The sequence below is a fragment of the Rhinoderma darwinii genome, chromosome 3, assembly GCF_050947455.1.
Source record: "Rhinoderma darwinii isolate aRhiDar2 chromosome 3, aRhiDar2.hap1, whole genome shotgun sequence".
NCBI classification, from domain to species: Eukaryota; Metazoa; Chordata; class Amphibia; order Anura; family Rhinodermatidae; genus Rhinoderma; species Rhinoderma darwinii.
Genome location: NC_134689.1, coordinates 295,913,167 through 295,939,812, shown reverse-complemented (window position 1 = coordinate 295,939,812; position 26,646 = coordinate 295,913,167). Strand labels below are relative to the sequence as shown.

Genomic DNA, 26,646 nt, shown 5'->3' with positions numbered 1-26,646 from the left:
GGATAATGTTTAATCCCATGTGATCGCTGCAGCCAATCACAGGCTGCAGCGGTCACATGGACTGCTGCGTCATCCAGGGACGTCGGACGGGATGTCAAAAGAGGGACGCGTCACCAAGACAACGGCCAGGGTACGTATGAACTTATCTTTCTTGTATCCCTGCGTTCCGCTGCGGAAACTCTGCCCAAAAGGGCTGCCCCTTCTCTCTGTCCAGCACTGATAGAGAGAAGAGGCTGCCGATCAGAGCTGGCTAGAGAGAAGAGACTGGCGATCAGTGCTGGATAGAGAGAAGGGACTGCCCCTTCTCTCTATCCATCACTGATCAGCAGCCTCTTCTCTCTATCAGTGCTGGATAGAGAGAAGGGGCTTCCGATTAGTGTAGTGCAATATCTCTATGTGTAAAGAGAAGCAGGGAAAACGGGTCCTGGAATATGGGTGACTACGGACCCGTATATACGGGCATGGGTCTGTAAATACGGGTTAAATACATGTGACAAAGGACCCGTATTTACGCCAGTTTTTAGGGGTGGGAAAAAATATGGTCGTGTGCATGGGGCCTGACAGTAATTACTGACCCATTCATTCCTATTGGCCATTGACACCGTTCAGTATTTTTACTGATGGGTGTCCGTGTCCGTGCGGATTACAGTACAAGGTAAGTAGGTGAGATTTTACAAATCGCATCCACATGCTGCAGTCATTCAGCATTTTACGTCCGTAATGGACGGAACGTATTTTGGCCGGAAGTCCCGGACTGAACACAGTGCAGGGAGCCGGGCTCATAGCATCATAGTTATGTACGCTGCCTCTCTGCAGGACAACTGTCCCGTACTGTAATCATGTTTTCAGTATGGGACAGTAGTTCCATGGAGAGGCAGGGACTCCTAGCATCGTACATAACTATGATGCTAGGAGCCCGGCTCCCTGCACTGTGTTCAGTCCAGGACTTCCGGCCAAAATACGTTCCGTCCATTACGGACGTAATGTGCTCGTGTGAACCCAGCCTAATAGAAATGAAGGGGAAGCAGCGCTCGTTCAATCGCTGTGATCCCTTCAAAACAGCTGGGGGTGCCGGGAGATGGACCCCGACCGTTTAGCTATTGATGGCCTGTCCTGAGGATATTCAATCAATTTTTGTGGACTGGAAACGTCACAACATCTGTAATAGTCGTATGAGGTCCACAAAAGCCAGTTTGTGCAACATTCATTGTAAGCTCCGCTTTGCACCCAGCGTGTAAGAAATGCGCACATATTTGGTATCACTGAAGTCGGCAGAAATTGCCAAATATGTATTCAGGTGTGTTTACCCAGTGCCATGCACCAGATGTCAGAAAAGGTCACCTAAAATCACATATTCACATTTTTTTCCATTTTCCTTCCATATTTAAAAAAAAGTAAAATATATCTATTATTTTTTACACAGTATGGAAGCCCAACATGTTCTGAGAAAAACAAGCGCAAATACATGTACATTGGAAAAATAATAGAACAACAATTTGCTTTTAAATTGGCACATGGCTAAAACTTGAAAATGGGCCTGTTCAGGAAGGGGGGTAAAGCTCCTGGTCAGGAAGTGGTTAACGGCTATATACACCTTTGACATCGTTTTTTGTTTGTGATTTGTGCAACTTCCTAAATACATTTTATTACAAATAATTGTTACTTTTTTAGATACAGCTGCTTTGTATCCTGTATACAGAGCAGCTGTATCTAGCGCTGAAACCTGCATCCGTCAGGTTAGTGGCACTGATGGGTTCAGTGACAGCGGGTCCTGCCCTGCATGTCATAACTTAAGCCCCATGCACATAACCGTAGAATTCGTTGTAATTACGGGCACACTTGTGTGCATGGGGCCTTAGATGTGATGAATTATGCGTGTCACTGAGCCCGTCAGTGCTGCTGACCAGACGGATTCAGGTGCACGATACAGCAGCTCCGTATACAGGATACAAAGCAGCTTTAACTCAAAAAGTTTAAATTATTTTTAATAAAAAGTATTTAGAAAGTTGCACCAAACTAGATTATTTAACAGGTTCCCGACCGCTGGCCGTAAATATACGGCCAGCGGTCAGGGTCTCTAAAGTCCGGCGTATAGTATATATACGGCCGCACTTCAGAGACTGTGCACGCGCGATCGCGTGCACACAGCTCTATGCCCTGGCTATTGCTAACAGCCATGGGCACTGGGCAGAATGTCAGGGGTCAATCTTTTGGCCCCTGAACATGTGATCGCTGTGACAACCAATCACAGCGATCACATGCATTTCTGCATAGAAAACAGTGTGCACGCGATCGCGTGCACACAGCCCTGTGCCCTCGCTGTTACCAACAGCTCTGGGCACTGGGCAGAGTATCAGGGACCAATCTGATGGTCCCTGATCATGTGGTCGCTGTGAAAACCTATCACAGCGACCACATTTGTTTTATTTTGACTTTTCTGGCAGTAAATCTCCTGCCTCTTTTCTTCTCCTCAAACATTGTTTCAGTTTGAGGAGAAGAAGAGACTCGGGAGAATTGCTGCCAGAAGATTACAGTGAAAAAAAATACAGTTACACTAAAACATTCTCTGTATAGATAGATTTCTATCTATCTATACAATCTATCTATCCATCTATCTTTTTTTCTATCTATCTACCTTTCTTTCTTTTATTCTATTAGAATAGGCAGGTAGGGAGTATATAATTATATATATATCCACATATATATAATATATATAGCAATAGCGGTTTATTTTTTTGTTAGCGGTAGTGTAGATATATATAGCAGTTAGTTTGTGTGTTTTATAAAAAAAAATAAAAAAAAAATGTGTTTAGTTAGTGTTAGTGTTAGTTACGTTATGGCGAGGAAGTTGTTTAGCGCCGAGGAGGCATACGCCATGCTGTGGTCTGAGTCGGAGACCGCATCAGAGATGGCGTCCGAGATGGAACCTGTTTTGGGCAGTGACGATGACAGCGTCACTTCAGGTTCATCTTCAGGGGACGTTGTCCCTGATGCAGTTGAAACTGCAGAACTTGAAAGCGCAGGGCCAAGTAGCGCTGTAGCACGGGACAGCCTGGTCCCTCCAGTCCAGGCTCTTGTATGGGCACCTGCCCCATCTTTTGGGCCTAGAATCCACGGATTTACGGCCACTCCTGGCATAACCGTGGACAATACAAATTTTGTCCAAATGGATTACTTCCATTTATTTATAACGGACGACATCCTAAATCAGATTGTCCACGAAACAAATTTATATGCCACGCAATATATAAGGCAGAAACCTTCATCCACCCATGCCAGAGATTGGACGCCCACCAATTTGCAGGAATTAAAATTTTTTTTGGGGCTCACCCTAAATATGGGTATTGTCAAAAAGCCCTCCATTAGGTCTTACTGGTCAACAAGACCCGCCCAAGCCACCCCAGTATATTCTGCAGTAATGCCCAGGTCTCGTTATGAGACAATAATGAGGTTCCTCCACTTCAATGACAACGCACAGGCCCCCCCAAGTACCGATGCAAACCGGGATCGGTTGTTCAAAATAAGACCGCTAATAAATTCCGTGAATAATTTATTTCTGCAACTCTACACCCCTGAGCAGAATGTAAGTGTGGACGAATCCCTCCTCAACTTTCATGGCAGACTTAGCTTTCGCCAATATCTACCTTCAAAAAGGGCAAGATATGGCGTTAAGCTCTACAAATTGTGTGAAAGCGGGTCAGGATATACCACCGCCTTCAGGATTTATGAAGGGCGGGACCGCTCAATAAATGTTCCTGGATGCCCCCCTGATCTTTCCACCAGCAGTAAGATTGTGTGGGAGATAATGCAGCCTCTGCTTCACAAGGGGTACCACCTGTACTGTGATAATTTTTATTCCAGTGTGCCCCTGTTTAGGCATTTGCATGCTGCAAGGACTGGGGCATGTGGTACCATGCGCAAAAACAGAATTGGTTTTCCACAGCAATTAGTGGGGAAGCGCATGGTAAAGGGGGACTCCTGTGCTTATGCATCTGAAGAATTGCTGGCGGTCAAGTTCAGGGATCGCAAAGACGTGTATGTGCTAAGCACGATTCATACCGCAGGAACAGTGGCAGTGAGGGAAAGAGGGGCAACATCGGACAAGCACAAACCAGTGAGCGTGTCCGAATATAACAAGTACATGGGGGGGGGGTGGATTTAAGCGACCAGGTTTTACAGCCCTATTTAGTAAAACGCAAAACTAAAACCTGGTACAAAAAAGTGGCCATTTATCTGTTACAGGTGGCCATCCACAACTCATTTGTGCTCTATAAAAAAAACAGAGGCAGAGACACATACCTGGATTTCCAGGAGAAAATTATTGAAGGCCTCATTTTTGATGTTCAGGACACCCGAGAATGCCCCCAGTCTGAGGATGTCACGCGACTGACTGAAAGACACTTCATCAGTCGGATTCCCCCAACACCAACCAGAAGCAACCCCCAGAAAAAGTGCCGCGTCTGCAGAAAAGACGGGCACCGCAAAGATTCCCGATATTTCTGTCCCTCATGTCCCTCGCAACCAGGCCTGTGCATTGAGCCATGTTTTAAAAAATACCACACTGTTCTGAATTATTAGATTTTAGTTAATTTGTTGAAAATATATTTGCCCTACATTACGTTTTTATTTTTCCCCTGATTTTACTCCAAGGGTGAGGGACGGAATGGGTGGGGGGTGGATGTCATGTTTGATGTTTTCTAAAGTTCATCTGCTGGAGAGCTCCATTTGCATTAACCTGCAATTTCTTATTTTAGAAAACCCCAAAAAATAAATTCCCATTATACCCCTAGATGAATATTTTGGGATTTCTGCTTCAAGAGCAGATATTTTGGAAGTATTATAGAAACTCTGTTGAGTTTTGTAAAACCAGCTTTGAAAAAAAGCGATTTGTGAAATAATCTTCTTCTATCCTCCGCCCTCCTACATCTCTATGTGATAAATAAGGCCACATATTTGGTATCCCCGTGCACGGGAGAAGTGGCAGAATGTGAACGGAGATTAATTTTGACCGTGGTCTATACCGTGTGTGAAAAATGCTGGTATAAACTGACGCATTTGCTAAAAAATTGCTAATTTTATTTTGATCCATCTTATTCAAGAAACTTTCAGAAGAAAACTGGACTGTCTAAAAATATGATAAACCCCTTGAAGGAAACCTTGTGGGGTCTACTTGTGTGAATGAAGTCGTTTATGGGGTGTTTCTAATGTTTCAGCAGCATTACGCCCCCCAGAAAACAGTATGCGGCTATAAAATCAAGTGCAGAATTCCTGGACCGAAAAGGCCAAAAAGCCTCCTTTTATGCCAAGCCCTGGCACATGCCCGTGAATAAAGCACACATATTTGGTATCCCCATGCACGGGAGAAGTGGAAGAATGTGAAATGCGATGAATTTTGTCCGTGGTCCATTTTGTGTGTGAAAAAGCTAGCATAAACTGGCGCAATTGTTAAAAAAAAAAGGTAATTTTATTTTGTTCCATCTTATTCAAGAAACTTTCAGAAGAAAACTGGACTGTCTAAAAATATGATAAACCCCTTGAAGGAAACCTTGTGGGGTCTACTTGTGTGAATTAAGTCATTTATGGGGTGATTCTAATCTTTCAGCAGCATTAGGCCCCCCAGAAAACAGTATGCTGCTATAAAATCAAATGCAGAATTCCTGGACCAAAAAGCCTCCTTTTATGCCAAGCCCTGGCACATGCCCGCACAGCGAATAAGGCACACATATTTGGTATCCCCATGCACGGGAGAAGTGGAAGAACGTGAAAGGAGATGAATTTTGTCCGTGGTCTATGCCGTGTGTGAAAAATACTAGCCTAAACTGACGCATTTGCTAAAAAAGTGCTGATTTTATTTTGTTCCATCTTATTCAAGAAACTTTCAGAAGAAAACTGGACTTGCTAAAAATATGATAAACCCCTTGAAGGAAACCTTGTGGGGTCTACTTGTGTGAATGAAGTCATTTATGGGGTGTTTCTAATGTTTCAGCAGCATTAGGCACCCCAGAAAACAGTATGCGGCTCTAAAATCAAATGCAAAATTCCTGGACCGAAAAGGCCAAAAAGCCTCCTTTTATGCCAAGCCCTGGCACATGCCCGCACAGTGAATAAGGCTCACATATTTGGTATCCCCATGCACGGGAGAAGTGGAAGAACGTGAAAGGAGATGAATTTTGGCCGTGGTCTATACCGTGTGTGAAAAATACTAGCCTAAACTGACGCATTTGCTAAAAAAGTGCTGATTTTATTTTGTTCCATCTTATTCACGAAACTTTCAGAAGAAAACTGGACTTGCTAAAAATATGATAAACCCCTTGAAGGAAACCTTGTGGGGTCTACTTGTGTGAATGAAGTCATTTATGGGGTGTTTCTAATGTTTCAGCAGCATTAGGCACCCCAGAAAACAGTATGCGGCTCTAAAATCAAATGCAAAATTCCTGGACCGAAAAGGCCAAAAAGCCTCCTTTTATGCCAAGCCCTGGCACATGCCCGCACAGTGAATAAGGCTCACATATTTGGTATCCCCATGCACGGGAGAAGTGGAAGAATGTGAAAGGAGATTAATTTTGGCCGTGGTTCATACCGTGTGTGAAAAATGCTAGCATAAACCGACGCAATTGTTAAATTCTTGCATTTTTTTCCAATTTTGCCCACTTTAGTGAAAAAAAAAAAAATGATATATACTGACAAATGCCACTAAAACAAAGCCCTATCTGTCCTTTAAAAAGAGTGTAAAATTCAAAGATGAACTTTATTCACCTGCTGAGTTATAGTCATGTAAAGAAGCGCATAGCAAAATTGTGAAATTTGCTCTGGTCATTTAGCTGTAAAACAGCCTAGTCCTTAACCGGTTAAAAAAACAAAACTATTTCAAAGGTGTACATAGCCTTTAATGTTTTTTTTTTCTCTTATGTAACTAATAGGCCTTGATTTTTTGCTATTACAATTTTGGAATACATTAAACTTATTGATGGACTTTATTTTTTTGCAGAGGAGGGTGGGATAAAATAGTAAATTCGCCACAGTTTTGGGGAATTTTTGGTTTACAACATTTGTCGTGTGGTATAAATTATATGTTATCTTTCTTCTACGGGTGCAATTGTTGCAGTTTTATTTTTTAGCAAAGACCAGGAGAGGAATCGAAAGAGACAAAAGCTTTATAGTACTGCATCCAAACTGCTCTGTGTGAACGCAGCCTAAAGGTGCAGTCACACAAGGCAGATTTTGTTTCAGAGAATTAATTTTGTGGCGCATGGAACGCCCAAGATGCGACAAATTTTTTAAGAGGCATGCGCCTTTTAATACATTTCTTGCATCTCACTCCAGCAAGCTTCAGTATGAGGTTATGTTCACACGCAAAACTAAAAACGGCTGTAAATTACGGAGCTGTTTTCAAGGGAAAACAGCCTCTGATTTTCAGCCATTTTTAAAGCATCAAACGTTTTTTGATGCGTATTTTTACGGACGTTTTTTTAGCCGTTTTTCTATTTTGTAGTGAATTGCACTTCTTTTTACGTGGCGATTTTTACGTGCTGTTTTTTCATACGGCCGTATAAAAAAACTCCCCGTCGGAATGAAATGCAGTTTTTCCCATTGAAATCAATGGTCAGATGTTTGGAGGCGTTCAGCTTCCGTTTTAAAGCCGTTTTTCGGGGCGTTTACGGCCCGAAAAACAGCTGAAAATAAGCCGTGTGAACATACCCTTAGACTGGCGTACGAAATGCCAGTCTTAGGCTGGGTTCCCACAGTGCAGTTTTGCTGCAGATTTTGCATGTGTTTTTTTAAGCCAAAACCAGGAACAGAGCCTAAACAGAAGAAATATATAAAGAAGGCCTTATAGCTCAGCTCTCCTGGATCCAGTTCTGGTTTTGGCTTACAAAGTGCAGGCAAAATCCACAGCAAATCTGCACTGTGGGCATGTTGCATAATTTTGTGCAGAAAATCCACACTAAGGCCTCATTTACACGAGCGTGTGCGTTTTGCGCACGCAAAAAAACGCAGCGTTTTGCGTGCGCAAAAGGCACTTGACAGCTCCGTGTGTCATCAGTGTATGATGCGCGGCTGCGTGATTTTCGTGCAGCCGCCATCATAGAGATGAGGCTAGTCGACGTCAGTCACTGTCCAGGGTGCTGAAAGAGTTAACTGATCGGCAGTAACTCTTTCAGCACCCTCGACAGTGAATTCCGATCACCATATCTAGCAACCTGTTAAAAAAAAAAAAGAGGTTCGTACTTACCGAGAACTTCCCGGTCGTTGCCTTGGTGACGCGTCCTTGGTGACGCGCCTCTCTTGACATCTGGCCCCACCTCCCTGGATGACGCGGCAGTCCATGTGACCGCTGCAGCCTGTGCTTGGCTTGTGATTGGCTGCAGCTGTCACTTGGACTGAATTGTCATCCCGGGAGGTCAGACTGGAGGAAGCAGCCGGGAGTTATCGGTAAGTCAGAACTTTTTTTTTTTTTTACACGTTCACGTATATTGGGATCGGAAGTCACTGTCCAGGGTGCTGAACCAGTTTAACTCTTTCAGCACCCTGGACAGTGACTGTCTCCTGCCGGGTTCGGTCAAAACGAGTTCGGCCGAACCCGGTGAAGTTCGGTTCGCTCATCTCTAAGACACTCCGTTCGGATGTTTGTAAACAGAAAAGCACGTGGTGCTTTTCTGTTTACATTCAGTTTGACAGCTCTTGCGCGAATCACGCAGTTTGCACGGAAGTGCTTCCGTGCGGCATGCGTGGTTTTCACGCACCCATTGACTTCAATGCGTGCGTGATGCACGAAAAACGCACGATTATAGAACATGTCGTGAGTTTTACGCAACACACTTCACTTCACGCATTGTCTGCACTGCCCCATAGAGTAATATAGGTGCGTACGACACGCGTGAAAAGCACGCGCGTATATTACGCTCGTGTAAATGAGGCCTAAAACTGCAGATATAAGTAGATAAAGTCTGCACTTATGCTGCGTTTTAAGGGCATTTTTTAAATTTTGATGCGGAAACAGGTGCGAATTTTATGGTGCGGGTTTTATGATGCAGATGTTTGTAGGCGTTCTGCTTCCAATTTTTCAGCCGTTTTTTCGGGACATTTACGGCCCGAAAAACGGCTGAAAATAGCCAGTGTGAACATACCCTTATGCATCGTGTGCCTTAGTGAATCTGAGCCTTTGTATGTTAAAATAGTAAAAAGCCATATCTGGAATGAGAAAAGGCCCAAAATTGAATAATCTTTTAATATATATATATAAAAAAGTTATAATCGTTTAACCAGCAACAGCAGAAAACCTAAAAGTTTTCCTTTTAGGCTGGGTTCCCACAGGACGGATACTCTGCGAGAAAAATCACGCAGCGTGTCCGACCTGGAGCCTGCAGGACATTCCGTCTGAAAAATCGCACCACATTGTGGTGCGATTTTTGACCGGAAATTCCAATGCGTATGAAAGACATTCATACGTCTGCTCAGGCCTCCCTGGATGACGTTTCAGGCCATGTGACGCTGCATCCTGTGATTGGCTGCAGCAGTCACATGGGACGCAACGTCATCCCAGGAGGCCGGACTGCGGGAAGAAGGAGAGCATTCTGGGTAAGTATTTATTTATTTTTTCGGGCGTTGCGATTTTTGCGGCGTAAACGCTGTGATTACACCGCAAAAGTTGCACCGCTTGGCTTTCGGTTGCAGGTTTTGCACTCCCATTGAATTCAATGGGGAGAACCCGCAACGGAAAGTGAGCAAAAACGCAGCATAAATTCACAAGCTTCGCAATTAAATTCCGCAGGTCAAGTTATTAACGGTTACGCTGCAGGTTTTTTCCACAGCATGGGCATGAAATTTACTTAATCTCATCCACTTTGACGCTACTGTAAACGCTGCAGAATTTTTCGCACAGAATTCCGTTGCGGAAATTCCGCAGCGTTTACGCTACGTGGGAACCCGGCCTAAGGGAGAAGTTACACGCGGCATATTTTGTTGCAAAACATTTCTGTGACTGAAAATCAGTTCCTTTCATCTGAATGTTGTTGTTTCTGCAGCAGGTGCATGGATTTCTGCAAGTTCCATTCAGGGTGGATTTACACGAACGTGATTTGCATCCGTGCAGCCCGCATGGTTTTCACGCGGGTCGCACGGACCTATGCAAGTCTATGGGGCAGTGCAGACTGTCCATGAGTTTTGCGCAGAGTGAGTCCGCTGCGTAAAACTCACGACATGTCCTATATTTCGGCGTATTTTGCGCATCACGCACCCATTGAAGTCAATGGGTGCGTGAAAATCACGCATGCCCCACGGAAGCACTTCCATGGGACAAGCGTTATTCGCGCAACAGCAGTAAAAGAATGAATGTAAACAGAAAAGCACCACGAGCTTTTCTGTTTACAAACATCCAAACGGAGTGTCATAATGATGGCGGCTGCGCGAAAAGCACGCGGCCGTGCATCCATATGAACATGACACACGGAGCTGTCACGCTGCTGCCAGGCGCGCAAAACGCTCACGTTCGTGTAAATCCGCCCTCAGATAAATGCGACTGATTTTTAGTCACAGAAAACTATGCTAGCTACGAGCTGGCGTAGATTTCCACTATAATGTACTAAGAGCTGTGGTGGTCCTGCCCAACCGTTAAGCTCCGCCTACTTTAAAAAAAAAAAAAGGGTGAGAGGGTCGTAAAAGGGTAAAAAAATTGCACATTTTTGTGCAAAACAGACATCCTCCAAAAATTTAATCATTCAATTCAATTTTTACCATCAATAAAGTAGCGTATTAAATAAATTGTTCTGATAGTATTAGTTTTCTTTAGAATTATTGGGCTTTTAGTGAGTGAAAAATAGCAAAATTCAAACATTTTCTTTTGAAATCACATAGAGAAACCATAAAGTAGAATTTACATTGGTGTCCGCTAGTCTATATTTAGGGGAATAAGGACAGGTCGTACAGTTCCTTCACGATCAGGAGCTGTAGTTGAACAAGAGGTCGAGTCACTGGATCGTAATCATAGTAATGGAAGAAGATAGAATTGCTACGACATAGGAAGCTTTGAGGTACAATAGGGCTTTATCTTGCAGACCAATAGACATGTTGGTACTTCACCTATTCAGCATGTATTGGAATTTTATGGCTTTTACCAAATAAAAAATCTTACAATGTGTTATTTCTGATGTCCAAGAATGTGTATGCATGAAACTGCTGTAACCATGAAGAAATGGAAAGATCTCTTAGTTCTCCCTCAATAATGACTGGCATGATTTTCTCCTCTCTGAAGGCTTCAGTGGTGGGCAAAAATTCTTCCCAGGTTATTGTACGAGTGGAGCGATTGATATGGCAACGCCGATTATGACAGTCAAAATGTGTACACTCCAAAACCAAACCCAACGCTGGAGCCAGGGGAAGGTTGGTCTTTTCTATTTGCATTGTCAGGGGAAGAAAATCAGGTGAAGCAACACCTTTCACCACGGCTATGATAAGGCCGACCATTTTACGGATCTGGTGAAGCATGAAGCTTTGTCCTGTAATCATAATCCTTGCAAATTCCACCTCATGGCGAACAAATGGCTCAGAGCAGCAGATTCCGTAGATGTGTCTACATGCACTGGGGTCATCTATCAATTTTCCTTTTGTGAAATTGTGGAAACGGTGTGTTCCTTTATAGAAAGCAAGAAGATTGTTGACGTAGTGGAAGTCTTCTCGAGACCAGCGGAAGCTGGAGTCAGGAGCAGAGCTGGCACTCCTTGACAGCGCAAATGTGGGCAGTGTGTAAGAATAGGTCCGTGCATCACACATGATCTTGGAATTGAAGCCCTTGGTTGCTCTTTTTATACCTGGATATAAAAGAGTAAAAAACCAACACGATCTATGGTAAATGTACTTATTGGAATAAGGTTTATGGATGTGATATTACTTGGTTTTACTACCTAGGATCCGGATTTCTGGTGGAAGGTAAGCGTTGATAACCTCCATAGGATTTGCACAATTGTCAAAGAGGCATACGGAGATTACTTGAGCCAACGCAGAAACTCCCTAGTAAAGAAATAAAAAAAGAGCAAAATATTATTATAAATCAGTTCTGTAAATATAAAATCTGACTGTCTGCTATGAGGAACTTTTTCACTTTGGGTTGGCATTGGTTTATATATAAGAGGCCCAAAATTTATTAACGTTATTTTTTGGGTTTACACAATAGGTTTTCTTATATACTACAATAATCTTCCTTTACAAAGTTATTCGATTTTTTTATTATGAGGGACATGAGTCTGCGGTGTGTTTTGGCAAGGAGCTGCACCTATAATGCAATAGAGAACCGCTTTTGCTTCAATAAGGGTCATGGTTTACATGGGTTAAGAAAAGGTACAATGCACACCAGAAGTCGTTATCCAAAGACAGATTTTTTATATTAGTAATTCTGCCAGTATAAGTGTGACGTTTCGGTCATGTCTCTGACCTTCATCAGGCACTGTAATATCCTGGGTCCTGCGTAATGGCGCTTAGTGTATGGCGGCTTGCCGCATGTGGAGGCGCTGGTTTACACGGGTTGTCCCTGTTCTTCCACATGCTCTGTTTCCCTTGTCCTAATGATATGACATCACGGGACAACACAATATCATGTGATCTCAAGTCATTACTGTCATGAACGTAAAGCACCATAGATTACAATGGGGCCTCCCAAAGACTAGCACCAAAAGGTTAGAAACCTTGCCTGAGGTTTCCATTGTTGTTCAGCTTCTCCCCATTAAGTCAAGGTATCAAAACTGTCACAGATTAAAGGGGTTTTGCCAGCTCGGACATTTATGGCATATCCACAGTATATGCCATAAATATCCGAGATGGGAAAACACCTTTATGGGTCATTGTTTCCTCCAGCTACTAGAGTGTAGCTTTCCTTCCAAAACTGTTCTACAAAAATCAAAACTGAACTCTGAAATTTGATTAAAGAGACTCTGTCACCACATTATAAGTGCCCTGTCTCCTACATAAGGAGATCAGCGCTGTAATGTAGGAGACAGTAATGCTTTTTATTTTAAAAAACGATCTTTTTTCACAACGTTAGGAGCGATTTTGGTTTATGCTAATGAGTTTCTTAATGCCCAAGTGGGCGTACTTTTAACTTTTGACCAAGTGGGCGTTGTACAGAGGAGTGCATGACGCTGACTAATCAGCATCATGCACTCCTCTCCATTCATTTACACAGCAGAATCGCGTTCTTACTAGAACATGATCTGCAGCCACATACACAGCGATTCTGCTTGATTAACAATACTACAGTGTCCTGATAATGAATACACATGACCATCCAGCCTGGACGTCATGTGTACTCAGAATCCTGACACTTCTGAATCTTTTTTGTGAGATTTCCAGCAAGGGAAACAAAATCTCGTTTACCTCCGTGATCTCGCGAGATTTCGTATCCGTTGCTGGACTCTCACAGAAAAGATTCAGAAGTGTCAGGATTCTGAGTACACATGACGTCCAGGCTGGATGGTCATGTGTATTCATTATCAGGACACTGTAGTAATGTTAGGGTTTGTGTATGAGGCTGCACATAGCGATATATCTATATCGCTAGTGCAGTGTAAATGAATGGAGAGGAGTGCATGATGCTGATTGGTCAGCGTCATGCACTCCTCTGTACAACGCCCACTTGGTCGAAAGTAAAAGTACGCCCACTTGGGCATTAAGAAAGCTCATTAGCATAAACCAAAATCGATCCTAACTTTGTGAAAATAGATCTTTTTTTTAAATCAAAAGCATTACTGTCACCTACATTACAGCGTCGATCCCCTTATGTAGGAGACAGGGCGCTTATAATGTGGTGACAGAGTCTCTTTAAGGACAACAAGACGACTTTGAGGGTATGTTCACAAGCAAACTCAAAAACGTCTGAAAATACGGAGCTTTTCAAGGGAAAACAGCTCCTGATTTTCAGACGTTTTTAAAGCCACTCGCGATTTTCGCAGCGTTTTTTACGGCCATTTTTGGAGCTGTTTTCAATAAAGTCTATAAAAAAACGGCTCCAAAAGCGTCCCAAGAAGTGACCTGCACTTCTTTTTCTCTGCCATTTTGATTAAAAAAACGGCCCGTCGGAACAGAACGCCGTTTTTCCCATTGCAACAAATGGGCAGATGTTTGGAGGCGTTCTGCTTCCGATTTTTCGGCCGTTTACGGCCCAAAAATAGCCTGTGTGAACATACCCTAAGGGCATGTTCAGACGTGGCGGAATTCTGCAGACACTGTCCGCATCAATGCCGCACATAATCTGCGTTGCAGATTCCGTTGCGCCTTTGCCTAAAATGTGAAGTAAATTAGTCGTGGCGGATTCAGGTGAAGAGTACACCCTGCTCTCTTTTAAAACATTCCATCTCAGTCTGGCTATAGACCTCGAAACACATAGGTCCAGCCAGAATGATGAAATATCCTGTTCGTGAAAGCAATCCGCAACGCAACACACATAACATCTGCGGATTTCATTGCGTAATTTTGCAACTCCATTGACGTCAATGGAGAAATTCCGCCACAAGTACGCATCAAGTCCGCAACAGCCAGTGTATGCTGCGCACACCAAATTCCGCACCGCAGCCTATGGTCCGCAGCGGAGTTGTCCGCAATGTCTGCACGAAGATAACTAAAAAGGTGTGGAAACCAATGGGCAAGCTTTCTGCTGCGGATTTCCAGTGCGGACAGCAATTCCGCCATGTGTGAACGTGCCCTCACAGTGAGACAGTTTTGATTCACGGGGCCCAATTAGTGAAGAATCCAGCATTGTTAGAATAAATCACAAATGTTAGTGCAGCATCGCACAAAAATACCCTTTTATGACTTATGTGTCAAAAAGATTTCTAAATATCCTGTTCACAGTAATATATTGGATATTAGGCTTTAGACCTTCCTGAGAAACTCCACCACAGAAACATGACAAACATTAAAAAATATCTACAAAAAATCCTATGATCTACAGATCATGATATTAATAATTTACATAATAAAGTCACACACAAAACGACATTTACCCACCTTGTCTGTGCGGGCACAACGTTGGAATCGCACAAGCTTTAAATTAGAAGAACAAATCTCAGGAATACATTGTGCTTTTACAAGTGCAGAAATGATTTGTCCTTCAATAGTTGGAAAAGGATTTCTATTATTTATCTGAAAGAACAGAATCAAAATATATAAACTTCATATTTCTGCATTTTGTGTTCATGATGAAAATAAGCATAAGGCCTAATTCACACAGAGTTTTCTTGCAGGCAAAAAAAAAATCTGCCTCACAATTATTTTAGGAATTTTGATGCAGATTTTGAATTGCCAGCGTTGTTTTGATGTTTTTTTTCATGTTTTTTTTTTTGCTGCCTTCTTTTGCCAGCAACCGTTGAATCTAATGCAAAAAACATGGAAAAAAAACGCTGCAGGTTTTTTCTGCCTCCCATTGATTTCAATGGGAGGTCAGAGGTGGAAACTGCTCAAAGAAAGACCATGCTGCTTTTTTTCCCCGCGAGCGGCCAAAAGTTGTCCGGGAAAAACCGCCTCTGCCTCCCGTTGAAATCATAGTGGGGCGATTCGGGACATTTTTTGCCACTGATTCCGACGCAGCTTCCACGTCAAAATCAGCGCCAAAAAGACTGTGTGCACGGCCGTGATTTTTGGGTCGGCCGGCCACAGAGTGTCAGCCGCGAGCCGCCCGCAAATTGCGGGCTGTGCACATGGCCACAGCCATTATTTGCTATGAGCCCGGACCGCAGAACACGGCCATAATAAGGCTTGTTCGTTCTTTCTTCGGTCCGGGCTCCGGGGCCATGCACGGACTGTGAAAACTACGGTCGTGTACATGGCCCCATAGGAATGAATGGGGCCGCAATTCTCCCGTGGATTTTCGGGGGAACTGCGGCCGCAAAATCACGTTCGTGTGCATGAGGCGTAAAAGATTTTTTAGAGGATTTTTGCCAAATGATGCAGCTAGGGAATAATTCATCTATAATCAATAAGGCCAAGGTCACACACACAGTTTTGTGGCAGTTTTCGGATTAGTTTTTTTGAGCCAAACACAGTAGTGGACGCAAAAAAAAAAAAAAAGAAATGAATCTGGTTTTTTTTTTATACGTTTCCTTCCTTTTGGATCCATTTCTGGCTTTGGCTCAAAAAAATTGACCAAAAACTGCACCAAAACTGTGTGTGTGATTTTGGCCTAAATAGTCACACACTAGGCAACTAGCTCCAGCTACTTTCATAGGTGTAAGGGTATGTTCACACGGTGAGTCAAAAACATCTGAAAATATGGAGCTGTTTTCAAGGGAAAACAGCTCCTGATTTTCAGACATTTTTTAAGCCACTCGCGATTGTCGCTGCGTTTTTCACGGCAGTTTTTGGAGCTGTTTTCCATAGAGTCAATGAAAAATGGCTCCAAAAACGTCCCAAGAAGTGACCTGCACTTCTTTTTCGCGGCCGTTTTTTTAGGCGGCCATTTTTCAAAACGGCCAAATAAAAAAACGGCTCGTCGGAACAGAACGTCATTTTTCACATTGAAATCAATGGGCAGATGTTTGGAGGCGTTCTGCTTCCGATTTTTCGGCCGTTTTTCGGGCGTTTACGGCCGAAAATAGGCCGTGTGAACATACCCTAAGGGCGGATTTACACTAATGTGCTTTTCACGCGCCTCGCACGGACCTATACAAGTCTATGGGGCCGTGCAGACTGTCAGTGATTTTTGCGCAGCGGGTGTCCGCTGCGTAAAACTCACGACAGGTCCTATATTTCTGCGTTTTTCGTGCATCACGCACCCATTGAAGTCAATGGGTGCGTGAAAATCACGCGCACCACACGGAGGCACCTCCGTGGGACACGCGTGATTCGCGCAACAGCAGGCAAACTATGAATGTAAACAGAAAAGCACGTGGTGCTTTTCTGTTTGCAAACATCCAAACGGAGTGTCATAATGATGGCGGCTGCGCGAAAATCACGCAGCCGCGCATCATATGGTGATGACAAACGGAGCTGTCACGTACATTTTGCGCGTGCAAAACACCGCGTTTTTCACGCGCGCAAAAACGCACACACTCGTGTAAATCCGCCCTCAGTCTGCTGTCAGTCTTCTGCAAATTTTCACACATCAATCAGATTTAAGACATTCTCATGATCTGATATATAGCCAAAATAACAGCATTAGACCAGGATCACACACGCAGTTTTGATGCCGTTCTTTTGGCAGATTTTGGGACCGTTTTTTGAGCCAAAGCCAGAAGTGGATCAATATGTAAGAAAAGGTATAAGGCCCCATGCACATGATCGTAATTTTCATCTGTAGTAAAAGGAATCTTTAGTTACAGATGAAATTATGGACCCGGCTAAAAAAAACTGCATCAAAACTGCATGTGTGATCCTGGCCTAAGGCCTTATTTACACGAGCGAATTTCACGTCCGTGATACGCATGTGATTTCGCACGGACCTATGCAAGTCAATGGGGCCATTCAGACATTGAGTGTTTTTCACGCAGCGTGTGTCCGCTGCGTGAAACTCACATCATGTCCTATACTTGTGCGTTTTTCGCGCATCACGCACCCATTGAAGTCAATGGGTGCGTGAAAATCACGGACGGCACACGGACCCACATCCGTGTGCTGTGCGTGATTCACGCAACAGATGCTAAAGAAATTATGAAAAATAAAAAAACACCTCCTTCAGTTTATTTTGCTGACTTGATACACGTAACATACTGATGACATACGTGCGTAAAAAACGCAGACACGCAACGTACACGGATGTCACACGGAACTGCAACACAGGAAAAACAAGTTTTTTACGCATGCAAAACCGACACGTTCATGTGAATTAGGCCTTAAAGAGAAAACTGGACAAACCATTTTTAAAACGAAAACTCCCGGGTAATCAGCTGATCATCATTGGTCTAGCTTCCCAGCAATCAGCTGTTAAAGCTGGGGGAACCTGTGTGGGGCTAGAACGGGGTCCCCCAAACCCAGCTGAGCTACGCTGTTTCCGTAACTCCCATAGAACTGAATAGTAGTTACGGAAACAGCGTAGCTCATATGCTGCGTTGCTTCCGTTACTGCCATTCACTACTATGGGAGTAACAGAAACAGCGTAGCTCACCGAATTATGCTGTTTCCGTAACTCCCGACCATGTAATCAGGAAGTGGCCAGGAGGCAGCGGGAGCACAAAAAGCTAGAACGGGGATTAGGGGGCCCCATTCTAGAGATAGATGTGGGTCCCAGAGGTTGGACCCGCATCTATCTGACATTTATGACATTTCCTGTGGATATGTCATAAATGTCCCTCATGGGAAAACCCCTTTAATAACACTATGGCAAAGTAAACCCTTACCTGCATGCCATGATATCCTGAGCCACAGTAAGCCATTTGTATAGCATGCTTCTTTTTTGGAATGACTTGTATATTCCCGGAAAAATCCTTAGGCTCAATGTCCTCTTCTTCCTGTACCTTCTTTTCAAATGAATTATCTTCATCTCTCTAAAAGAAATAAAAGGAGCATAAAACTTCAAAGCTTAATGTAACAAAACGGACTGGCCACAGTCTACATAGTTTTTACGACCATTGTGCTTAGTACTAGACACAAAAAATCACCCTCTGAAATAATATCAGTAGTGACAACCTCGTGAATCACCACATCTATTTGTGAATGTTATTTGTGGCTATTTCATACAAGACCATGAGGAATTGACACATAGAGTAGATTGGAAACTTGTATAACTTTTCATTAAAGAGGCTCTGTCACCACATTATAAGTGCCCTATGTCCTACATAAGGAGATCGGCGCTATAATGTAGGTGACAGTAATGCTTTTTATTTAATACAACGATCTATTTTCACCACTTTATTAGCGATTTTAGATTTATGCTAATGAGTTGCTTAATGCCCAAGTAGGCGTGTTTTTACTTTAGACCAAGTGGGCGTTGTACAGTGGAGTGTATGACGCTGACCAATCAGTGACCAATCAGTGTCATGCACTCCTCTCCATTCATTTACTCAGCGCATAGGGATCCTGCTAGATCCTTATGTGCTGTCTTATACTAACACATTAAGGGTATGTGCACACACACTAATTACGTCCGTAATCATGTTTTCAGTACGGGACAGTTGTCCTGCAGCGAGGCAGGGACTCCTAGCATCGTACATAAGTATGATGCTAGGAGCCCGGCTCCCTGCACTGTGTTCGGTCCGGTACTTGCGGCCGAAATACGTCCGTCAAATACGGACGTAATTAGTGTGTGTGCACATACCCTTACGATACTGAAGTGTTTAGACAGTGAGATTACGCTTCCTCTGCTGTAACTACCACAGACAGAGTAACGAAGTGCAGGGATTGTGAATAGACATCCCGTGGAATGTCTATTCACTGTCTAAACACTTCAGTATTGTTAATGTGTTAGTATAAGACAGCACATAAGGATCTAGCAGGATCCCTATGCGCTGAGTAAATGAATGGAGAGGAGTGCAGGACGCTGATTGGTCAAATAAAAAGCATTACTGTCTCTTTAAATAAAGAATAATATTTATTAGCTGAAACTGGAAAACCGCTTTAGAAGACTGTTACCTGGTATGGAATAGTCACTGTCGAGCTTGAAAAGCGAAGACAGTGATTTCGGCAAATACTCCTTGAGTGAAGACCCAGCAGCGTTATTTTCCTCATTTTCTTTCTGGTTAAACGTAAGAAAAACGTCTTATGCCCACTTTTTACAGAATTTGTTCCGAACAAAAAGAATAAGGCCTCATGCACATGACCGTAGTGGTGCGCACGGGCCGTGACTTGTGGCTCGGACGGTAGTGGAGTGTCACCAGCGGCCGCCTGCAAATCGCGGGCCGTGCACATGGCCACGTGCATTCATTTCTATGAGCCTGGACCGCAAAACACAGCCGTAATAAGACATGTCCGTTCTTTTTGTGGTCCAGGCTCCAGATTGGCGGGTAAATTGCGGCCGCAAAAACACGTTCGGGTGCATGGGGCCTTAGCATCGATGTTACAGACGCTACACTTAGACCCTCACCCGAGGTCTGGGCATATGTGACACAACAGCACAAATTTCCCTGAAGACATTTGTCAAGAAAAGGCAAAACAGGTCTTTATATACCCCACTACTACATGATATACTATGCAAGACTATAGAAGATAAATATTAATTTGGGGGGTTCTAATTATTCCACTAGTAAAATGTTCATACTGCACCTGTCTAGCCCCAGAGAACGACGTACCTTCTTCACTGTGAGTAGCCATCTGCAAGACGATGGATAGCAGTTCTTCAAAGATCACATTAAAAACGGGATCATCACTAAACAGTATTAAAAATAAAAAGATTTACGTGTAAAGAGGCATCCAATGTAAATCAATATAACAATGACACTACAGGCACCACAGTACAGGATCTATCCAGTCTGGAGCACAAATCAATCCCCAATTTCTATATAGCTGAGAAATCTCCTACTGACTTCTAGGATTTTGGGTCGTTTTCTAATAAAGTTTAGGAAATTCAATTCAAATAGGTCTGAATGGCTACAAAAAAATGGACAGCGTTTTGTTCACTGGTATTTATGGCGCTAATATGGCTGGTACTTTTGGAGCACGGTTAGGCCCCATGCACACGATCGTAAAAATCAGCCTTAATTGCTGACCGAAATTACGGACACATTCACTTCTATTCTTTACGGGAAGGTGTCCGGGTTTTAGAAGTTTACTGCAAAAGATACATGTCCTATCTTTTGCTTTTTACGCTTCGTGTTCCCATACCTAGAATGGGAGCACGGGCCGAAAATGCAGGAGGCTGCCGGCCGTGACCGCAAACGGCAAATTCAAGTAAATGAAATGAAATGTCAAGTAATATCATCTACACATTGCAGACTTTTTCGATGTTAAAATCTGCAGCATGTCAATGTATCTGCACTGCTATCATTCTGTACTGTGTGCATGACGCCTTAGAATGAGTACAGACATTGCAGATTTCAGCAGCAAGTATGTGCCTCAGGGGCCACTGAAAATGAGATATGTGGAAGATTTGTGCAGTGCCCTGAATATACCGGGTACATCATGGCAGATTGTACCTGTCCTGAATGTAGCATTTTGGAGGGTGTGCTGGTAAAATAACGACAGAAATACGTTAGACTTTAGTTTATGATAAATGCTGAGGTCCCGTCATTGCTGGAGCCGAGATCTGCTCCACTATTTGTCTACTTATAACCGGACCATGCAGGCTTCTGTATTACAGTAAAGCATGCTGGGACATGTAGTTCTATGAGAGTTGGTGAAGCACAGGTAGTTATATAAGCGTCAATATAGAATCACGGACACCATACTGCACTTACAAGAACGTGGACGGCAGATCCTTGCAGTGTAAAGGACCTTTGATGATGTCATAACCATGTGATCAGTCACATGTATGGGAGGAGTCGGGCTCTGTCATTCAGCAGTGAGCACGGCGTCTATAAGGGTGTTTTTTTTGGTCTTCGTTTTAACGCAAAAATAAACCGTGTTATGTAAATACAGCCCTTTTCTCCATGAACCTCAGAGGAATGGGTTATTGGAAGGACAGGCAATGTACTACTCTGTATGAGAAGTCTGTATGGCTATACATGCATTTATAGTTGAGTGAGTAATGTCCCTATAGTGGAGCAATGTGCAGCAGAGCTGTGTACAAAAAGGGTGTGCAGCAGAGCTGTGGATGTATCATGCACACATAGCAGAACATTGTGCACACAGCGAGTACTGCGCAGCCATATGTGTAGTGTGCATGCAGCAGAATATATATATATATATAATGTGTTTTTTTTTTTTTTAGTAAGGCAGTTTTGCATATTCTAAGAAGAACCTCTAGATCTCAAGATAAATCTATAAATTGAGCACCTGGATATAGCCACATTTTCTGTATCTCCAACCACATCAAAATTGGAAATATGATGGTTCAGTGGTTAGTACTATGGCAGTGCAGCACGGGGTCCCCGATTCAAATCCAAAAGAGGACGACCTCTGCATGAAGTTTGGGCGTGCTGCCTGGGTTTCCTCCAGATTTTTCCTACACGCCATAAATACGTTAAGTTACATAGTTACATAGTAACATAGTTAGTACGGCTGAAAAAAAGACACATGTCCATCAAGTTCAACCAAGGGACGGGAAAAGGGAAGGGAAAAATGTCTACACATAGGAGCTAATACTTTTTTGTTCTAGGAAATGATCTAAGCCTTTTTTAAAGCCATCTACTGTCCCTGCTGTGACCAGCTCCTGCGGTAGGCTATTCCATAGATTCACAGTTCTCACAGTAAAGAAGGCTTGTCGCCTCTGCAGGTTGAACCTTTTTTTCTCCAGACGGAGGGAGTGCCCCCTTGTTTTTTGAGGGGGTTTTACATGGAACAGGATTTCACCATATTTTTTGTAAGTGCCATTAATATATTTATATAAGTTAATCATGTCCCCCCTTAGTCGTCTTTTCTCAAGGCTAAATAGGTTTAGTTCTTTTAATCTTTCCTCATAACTTAGATTCTCCATGCCCCTTATTAGCTTCGTTGCTCTTCTTTGTATTTTTTCCAACTCCAGGGCATCCTTTCTATGAACTGGAGCCCAGAACTGAACTGCATATTCTAGATGAGGCCTCACTAATGCTTTGTAAAGTGGCAATATTACATCCCTGTCCCGTGAGTCCATGCCTCTTTTAATACACAACAATATCCTGCTGGCCTTTGAAGCAGCTGATTGACACTGCATGCTGTTATTGAGTTTATGATTTACAAGTACACCCAGATCCTTCTCAACAAGTGACTGCCCCAGTGTAGCTCCCCCTAGGACATATGATGCATGCAGGTTGTTGGTACCCAGATGCATAACTTTACATTTATCTACATTAAACTTAATTTGCCAAGTGGAAGCCCAAACACTTAGGGTATGTGCACACACACTAATTACGTCCGTAATTGACGGACGTATTTCGGCCGCAAGTAGTGGACCGAACACAGTGCAGGGAGCCGGGCTCCTAGCATCATACTTATGTACGATGCTAGGAGTCCCTGCCTCTCCGTGGAACTACTGTCCCGTACTGAAAACATGATTACAGTACGGGACAGTTGTCCTGCAGCGAGGCAGGGACTCCTAGCATCGTACATAAGTATGATGCTAGGAGCCCGACTCCCTGCACTGTGTTCGGTCCGGGACTTGCGGCCGAAATACGTCCGTCAATTACGGACGTAATTAGTGTGTGTGCACATACCCTAAGTGTGTCCAAATCCGCTTGCAATTCACGAACATCTTCCATAAACTCAACTATATTACATAGCTTGGTGTCATCTGCAAAAATAGAAATAGTGCTATTAATCCCATCCTCTATATCATTAATAAATAAGTTGAATAATAGTGGTCCCAGCACTGAACCCTGGGGTACACCACTTATTACCGGGGACCATTCAGAGTAGGAATCATTGACCACAACTCTCTGTATACGGTTCTTGAGCCAATTCTCAATCCAATTACAAACTATACTTTCTAAACCTATAGTCCTTAATTTACCCATTAGGCGTCTATGGGGGACAGTGTCAAATGCTTTTACAAAGTCCAAAAACACTATATCCACAGCGGCCCCTCTGTCTAGACTTCTGCTCACCTCTTCATAAAAACAAATCAGGTTAGTTTGACAACTTCTGTCCTTAGTAAAACCGTGCTGGCTGTCACTTATAATAATATTTATTGTCACCTAATCCTGTATATAGTCCCTCAATAGCCCCTCAAACATTTTACCCACAATGGATGTTAAGCTTACTAGTCTATAATTACCCGGGGAAGACCTAGAGCCCTTTTTGAAAATAGGCACCACATTTGCCCTGCGCCAGTCCCTTGGCACTATACCAGTCACTAGAGAATCTCTGAATATTATGAAGAGGGGGACAGAAATAACTGAACTAAGCTCCTTAAGAACTCTAGGGTGTAACCCATCTGGTCCCGGGGCCTTGTGTACGTTTATTTAATTTAGCTTGCACCATATCTACATTCATCCAATTCAGTAGTGAATTGGCTTCCTACGAAATTTGACCAATTTGTGTCTGGGATAGGGAATTTAGACTATGAGCCCCATTGAGGATAGGGACTGATGTGATAGATGATGATCACTGTACAGCGCTGCAGAATATGATGGCGCCATATAAGTAACAGGAAATAAATGCTGGGATTTTAAAAGCTTAGAGGTCTAGTGCTTTTCTGTGGCAGAAGTACTCACTAACAGACCTATATATACAGTAAAGGGATACTTCTTAGGCTGTGTTCACATCACCGTAGCTTTCCACTGAGGGGTTCTGTCGGAAGTTTCTGTCGGGTTAACCCCTCAGCGGAAAGGCAAACGGAAACCTAAGCTTCCGTTTCCCTCTCCATTGAACACAATGGTGACGGAAACCTAACTAATGGTTTCCATTTGTCACCGTTATGACAGGGTTCCGTTGTTTGGACGGAATAAATAGCGCAGTCCAGGTTTCCGTTTGCCTTTCGGTTGAGGGGTTAACCCGACGGAAACCTCTGATGGAACCCCTCAATGGAAGGGCAAAGGTGATGTGAACAGGCCCTTAGAATCGACGATTATCACCTATCAAATGGACACGGACAGGAAAGGGCCCCTGTGCATGAACAGTATATAGGCCCCTTGCTCTCAAATAGCTCAGCAAGGGGCCTACATACTGTTAAGTCTCGCTAACAATCTACCATTAATTGTGAAGCATGAAATTCATTCGCTCAGTCCAGGACTGGGACAAGTTGTATTGGAGCCAAGTGGTGGTTCTAGATTGTGCCCCCTTTTATCGGTACCTGAAGGTCAGCATGATAGTAGTCAGATGGACAATCATTAATTTTGTTGTCCCCTGTTGCACCTTTCCCCACCAATTCCTAGTAAGGCAGAACATTGATTTTTGTTTCTGTTTTACAAAATCCATAAATTGCGCCGCCCCTCTAATGGCGCCCTACTCAACTGCCTACTATGCCTGCTCTTCATGCCACCTTTATCTGCAATGGTCAGTAGGAAGCTGCTAAGTGACAATGGGCCACCTTACCTAATGGGCCCCTGAGCAACTCCAGAAGTTGGCATATGGTATGTCTGCCCCTGTTTCCTTCCTCTTGTATTCACTCCTGCTTCGGCTCAAAAAACGGCATCAAAACTGCATGTGTGAATCCAGCCTAATCCTTTTTTTTTTTTTTTTTTTTTATCTATTCCTAGTTTTGGCTACAGAACTGCATCAAAATAGAAAGTGTGAATTCCATAAAGAAAATTGTTAATGGTGGGGTAATGTAGGTGCTATGTGTGAACCTACTCATCTTTCATCATTATTTTGTATAGACTGTTCAGATTCTGGAGCTAACAACAAATCCCATTGGGAATTAGAGATGAAGGGGTCCATTTCAGTATTGTGAAGGATGGTTGATTTGCTTATATTCTCTGTATGAAATTACATTCTGAATTATCAAGCAGGATGCCGAATTACTAAGATATGTATTATGTGAAAGTGATTATAATAATCATCAATACCTATAAAGTCCAGGCCAGGCAGAAAACCTGTTTCAGCAATAACATCCATATATGTCAATACTGGATATGAAATACCTATGAAGACAGATATAGACAACAATACTAGAAGTGGAAATAACCATAGTACAAGTAAAGCACTAACCAATATAAAAAAAAAAATCTTTATTTGGAAAATATTAAAAACATACATAGACCATCACATACAATATAAAACAACACATAATAAAAATGTGGTAGTGGAATCCAGGAGCAACAAATGTATCATATTATACATCCATGGAATCAAACAGTGTATTGTCAAGGTATTGACTGTACAAGAATACCTCAACAGTTAACGGTATACTAAATATGTACACACTGGACAAAAAATACAAATGACAGTGTCAGAGAGACTGATCCAAGATATAAAAAATATATAAAGTCAGGATCAGATCCATGTCAAATACTAACCCATATTCTGCATGTCTGCCCCTAAATGAGTCAACCACAGACCACACCAAGACACCCCGACGTACATTTCGCCGTCAGCTTTTTCAAGGGGTGATTATAATAATGTTTAAATGATTTAATTTCGTGCAGTAGCCATCTTGTCTGGAGTTCCCATCTTGGTTTTTTTGTAGTGAATAAGAAAGTCATTGTTCCTTTAACCCCTTCAGGACTGAGCCGATTTATGTGTCACTTTATGTGGTAATAACTCTGGAATGCTTTTACCTATCCAAGTGATTCTGAGATTGTTTTCTCGTGACACATTGGACTTTATGGACTGAGTACCTATAACAAAATGTGAGGACAAATAGTACAGGGGCGGACATACCGCATGTGCAGCCGGTGCAGCTGCACAAGGGCCCCGCGTGGGAAGGGGGCCCGTTCAGTGGCGTAACTACCACAGTAGCAGCCGTAGCAGCTGCTACGGGGCCCGCGGCATGGGGGGGCCCGTGTCGCCCTGACAGGCACATTACATTTTATGTACCAGGCCTGGCGGCACGGGCCCCCTCATGCCTAGTAGCATCACAACACTAGGCATGAGGGGAGGGAGGGGGCGGGGGCCCGGTGATAGCCGCCACACTGCACTACCAATCGGGAGGGAGGGGGCGGGTGCCCGGGCCCGGTGATAGCCGCTACACTGCACTGCCAATCTGGCACAGATGAATAG

At 43.3% G+C, this 26,646-nt stretch overlaps 1 protein-coding gene across 3 annotated transcripts; it reads right to left on the bottom strand.

The window, feature by feature from the left end:
• Positions 1–10,779: 10,779 nt before the first annotated feature.
• On the bottom strand, positions 10,780–21,371 carry LOC142748117 (pseudouridylate synthase 1 homolog). 3 transcript variants are annotated; one of them, XM_075855246.1, is made up of 7 exons: positions 21,309–21,371; positions 20,179–20,281; positions 19,549–19,651; positions 18,318–18,464; positions 14,995–15,129; positions 11,901–12,006; positions 10,780–11,807 (listed from the first exon to the last, which is right to left on the bottom strand). In XM_075855246.1, exons 3-7 carry the CDS (start codon positions 19,642–19,644, stop codon positions 11,128–11,130), a joined length of 1,164 nt encoding a protein of 387 aa, XP_075711361.1. In that variant the 5' UTR covers positions 19,645–19,651; positions 20,179–20,281; positions 21,309–21,371; the 3' UTR covers positions 10,780–11,127. The 3 variants fall into 3 exon arrangements, with proteins under 3 accessions (XP_075711361.1, XP_075711359.1, XP_075711360.1); XM_075855244.1 differs by having other exon boundaries at positions 20,205–20,281; XM_075855245.1 differs by lacking the exon at positions 21,309–21,371 and adding an exon at positions 21,048–21,259 and having other exon boundaries at positions 20,205–20,281.
• Between the last annotated feature and the right edge of the window lie 5,275 nt (positions 21,372–26,646).

Excerpts from the sequence above, each read along its gene's own strand:
- LOC142748117 (XM_075855246.1), bottom strand. The coding sequence starts at position 19,644 with ATGAGGAAAATAACGCTGCTGGGTCTTCACTCAAGGAGTATTTGCCGA. Across the intron at positions 18,465-19,548 it reads CAGTGACTATTCCATACCAG|AGAGATGAAGATAATTCATT; the intron begins GTAACAGTCTTC and ends TATTTCTTTTAG. Across the intron at positions 11,808-11,900 it reads ACCAGAAATCCGGATCCTAG|GTATAAAAAGAGCAACCAAG; the intron begins GTAGTAAAACCA and ends TTTTATATCCAG.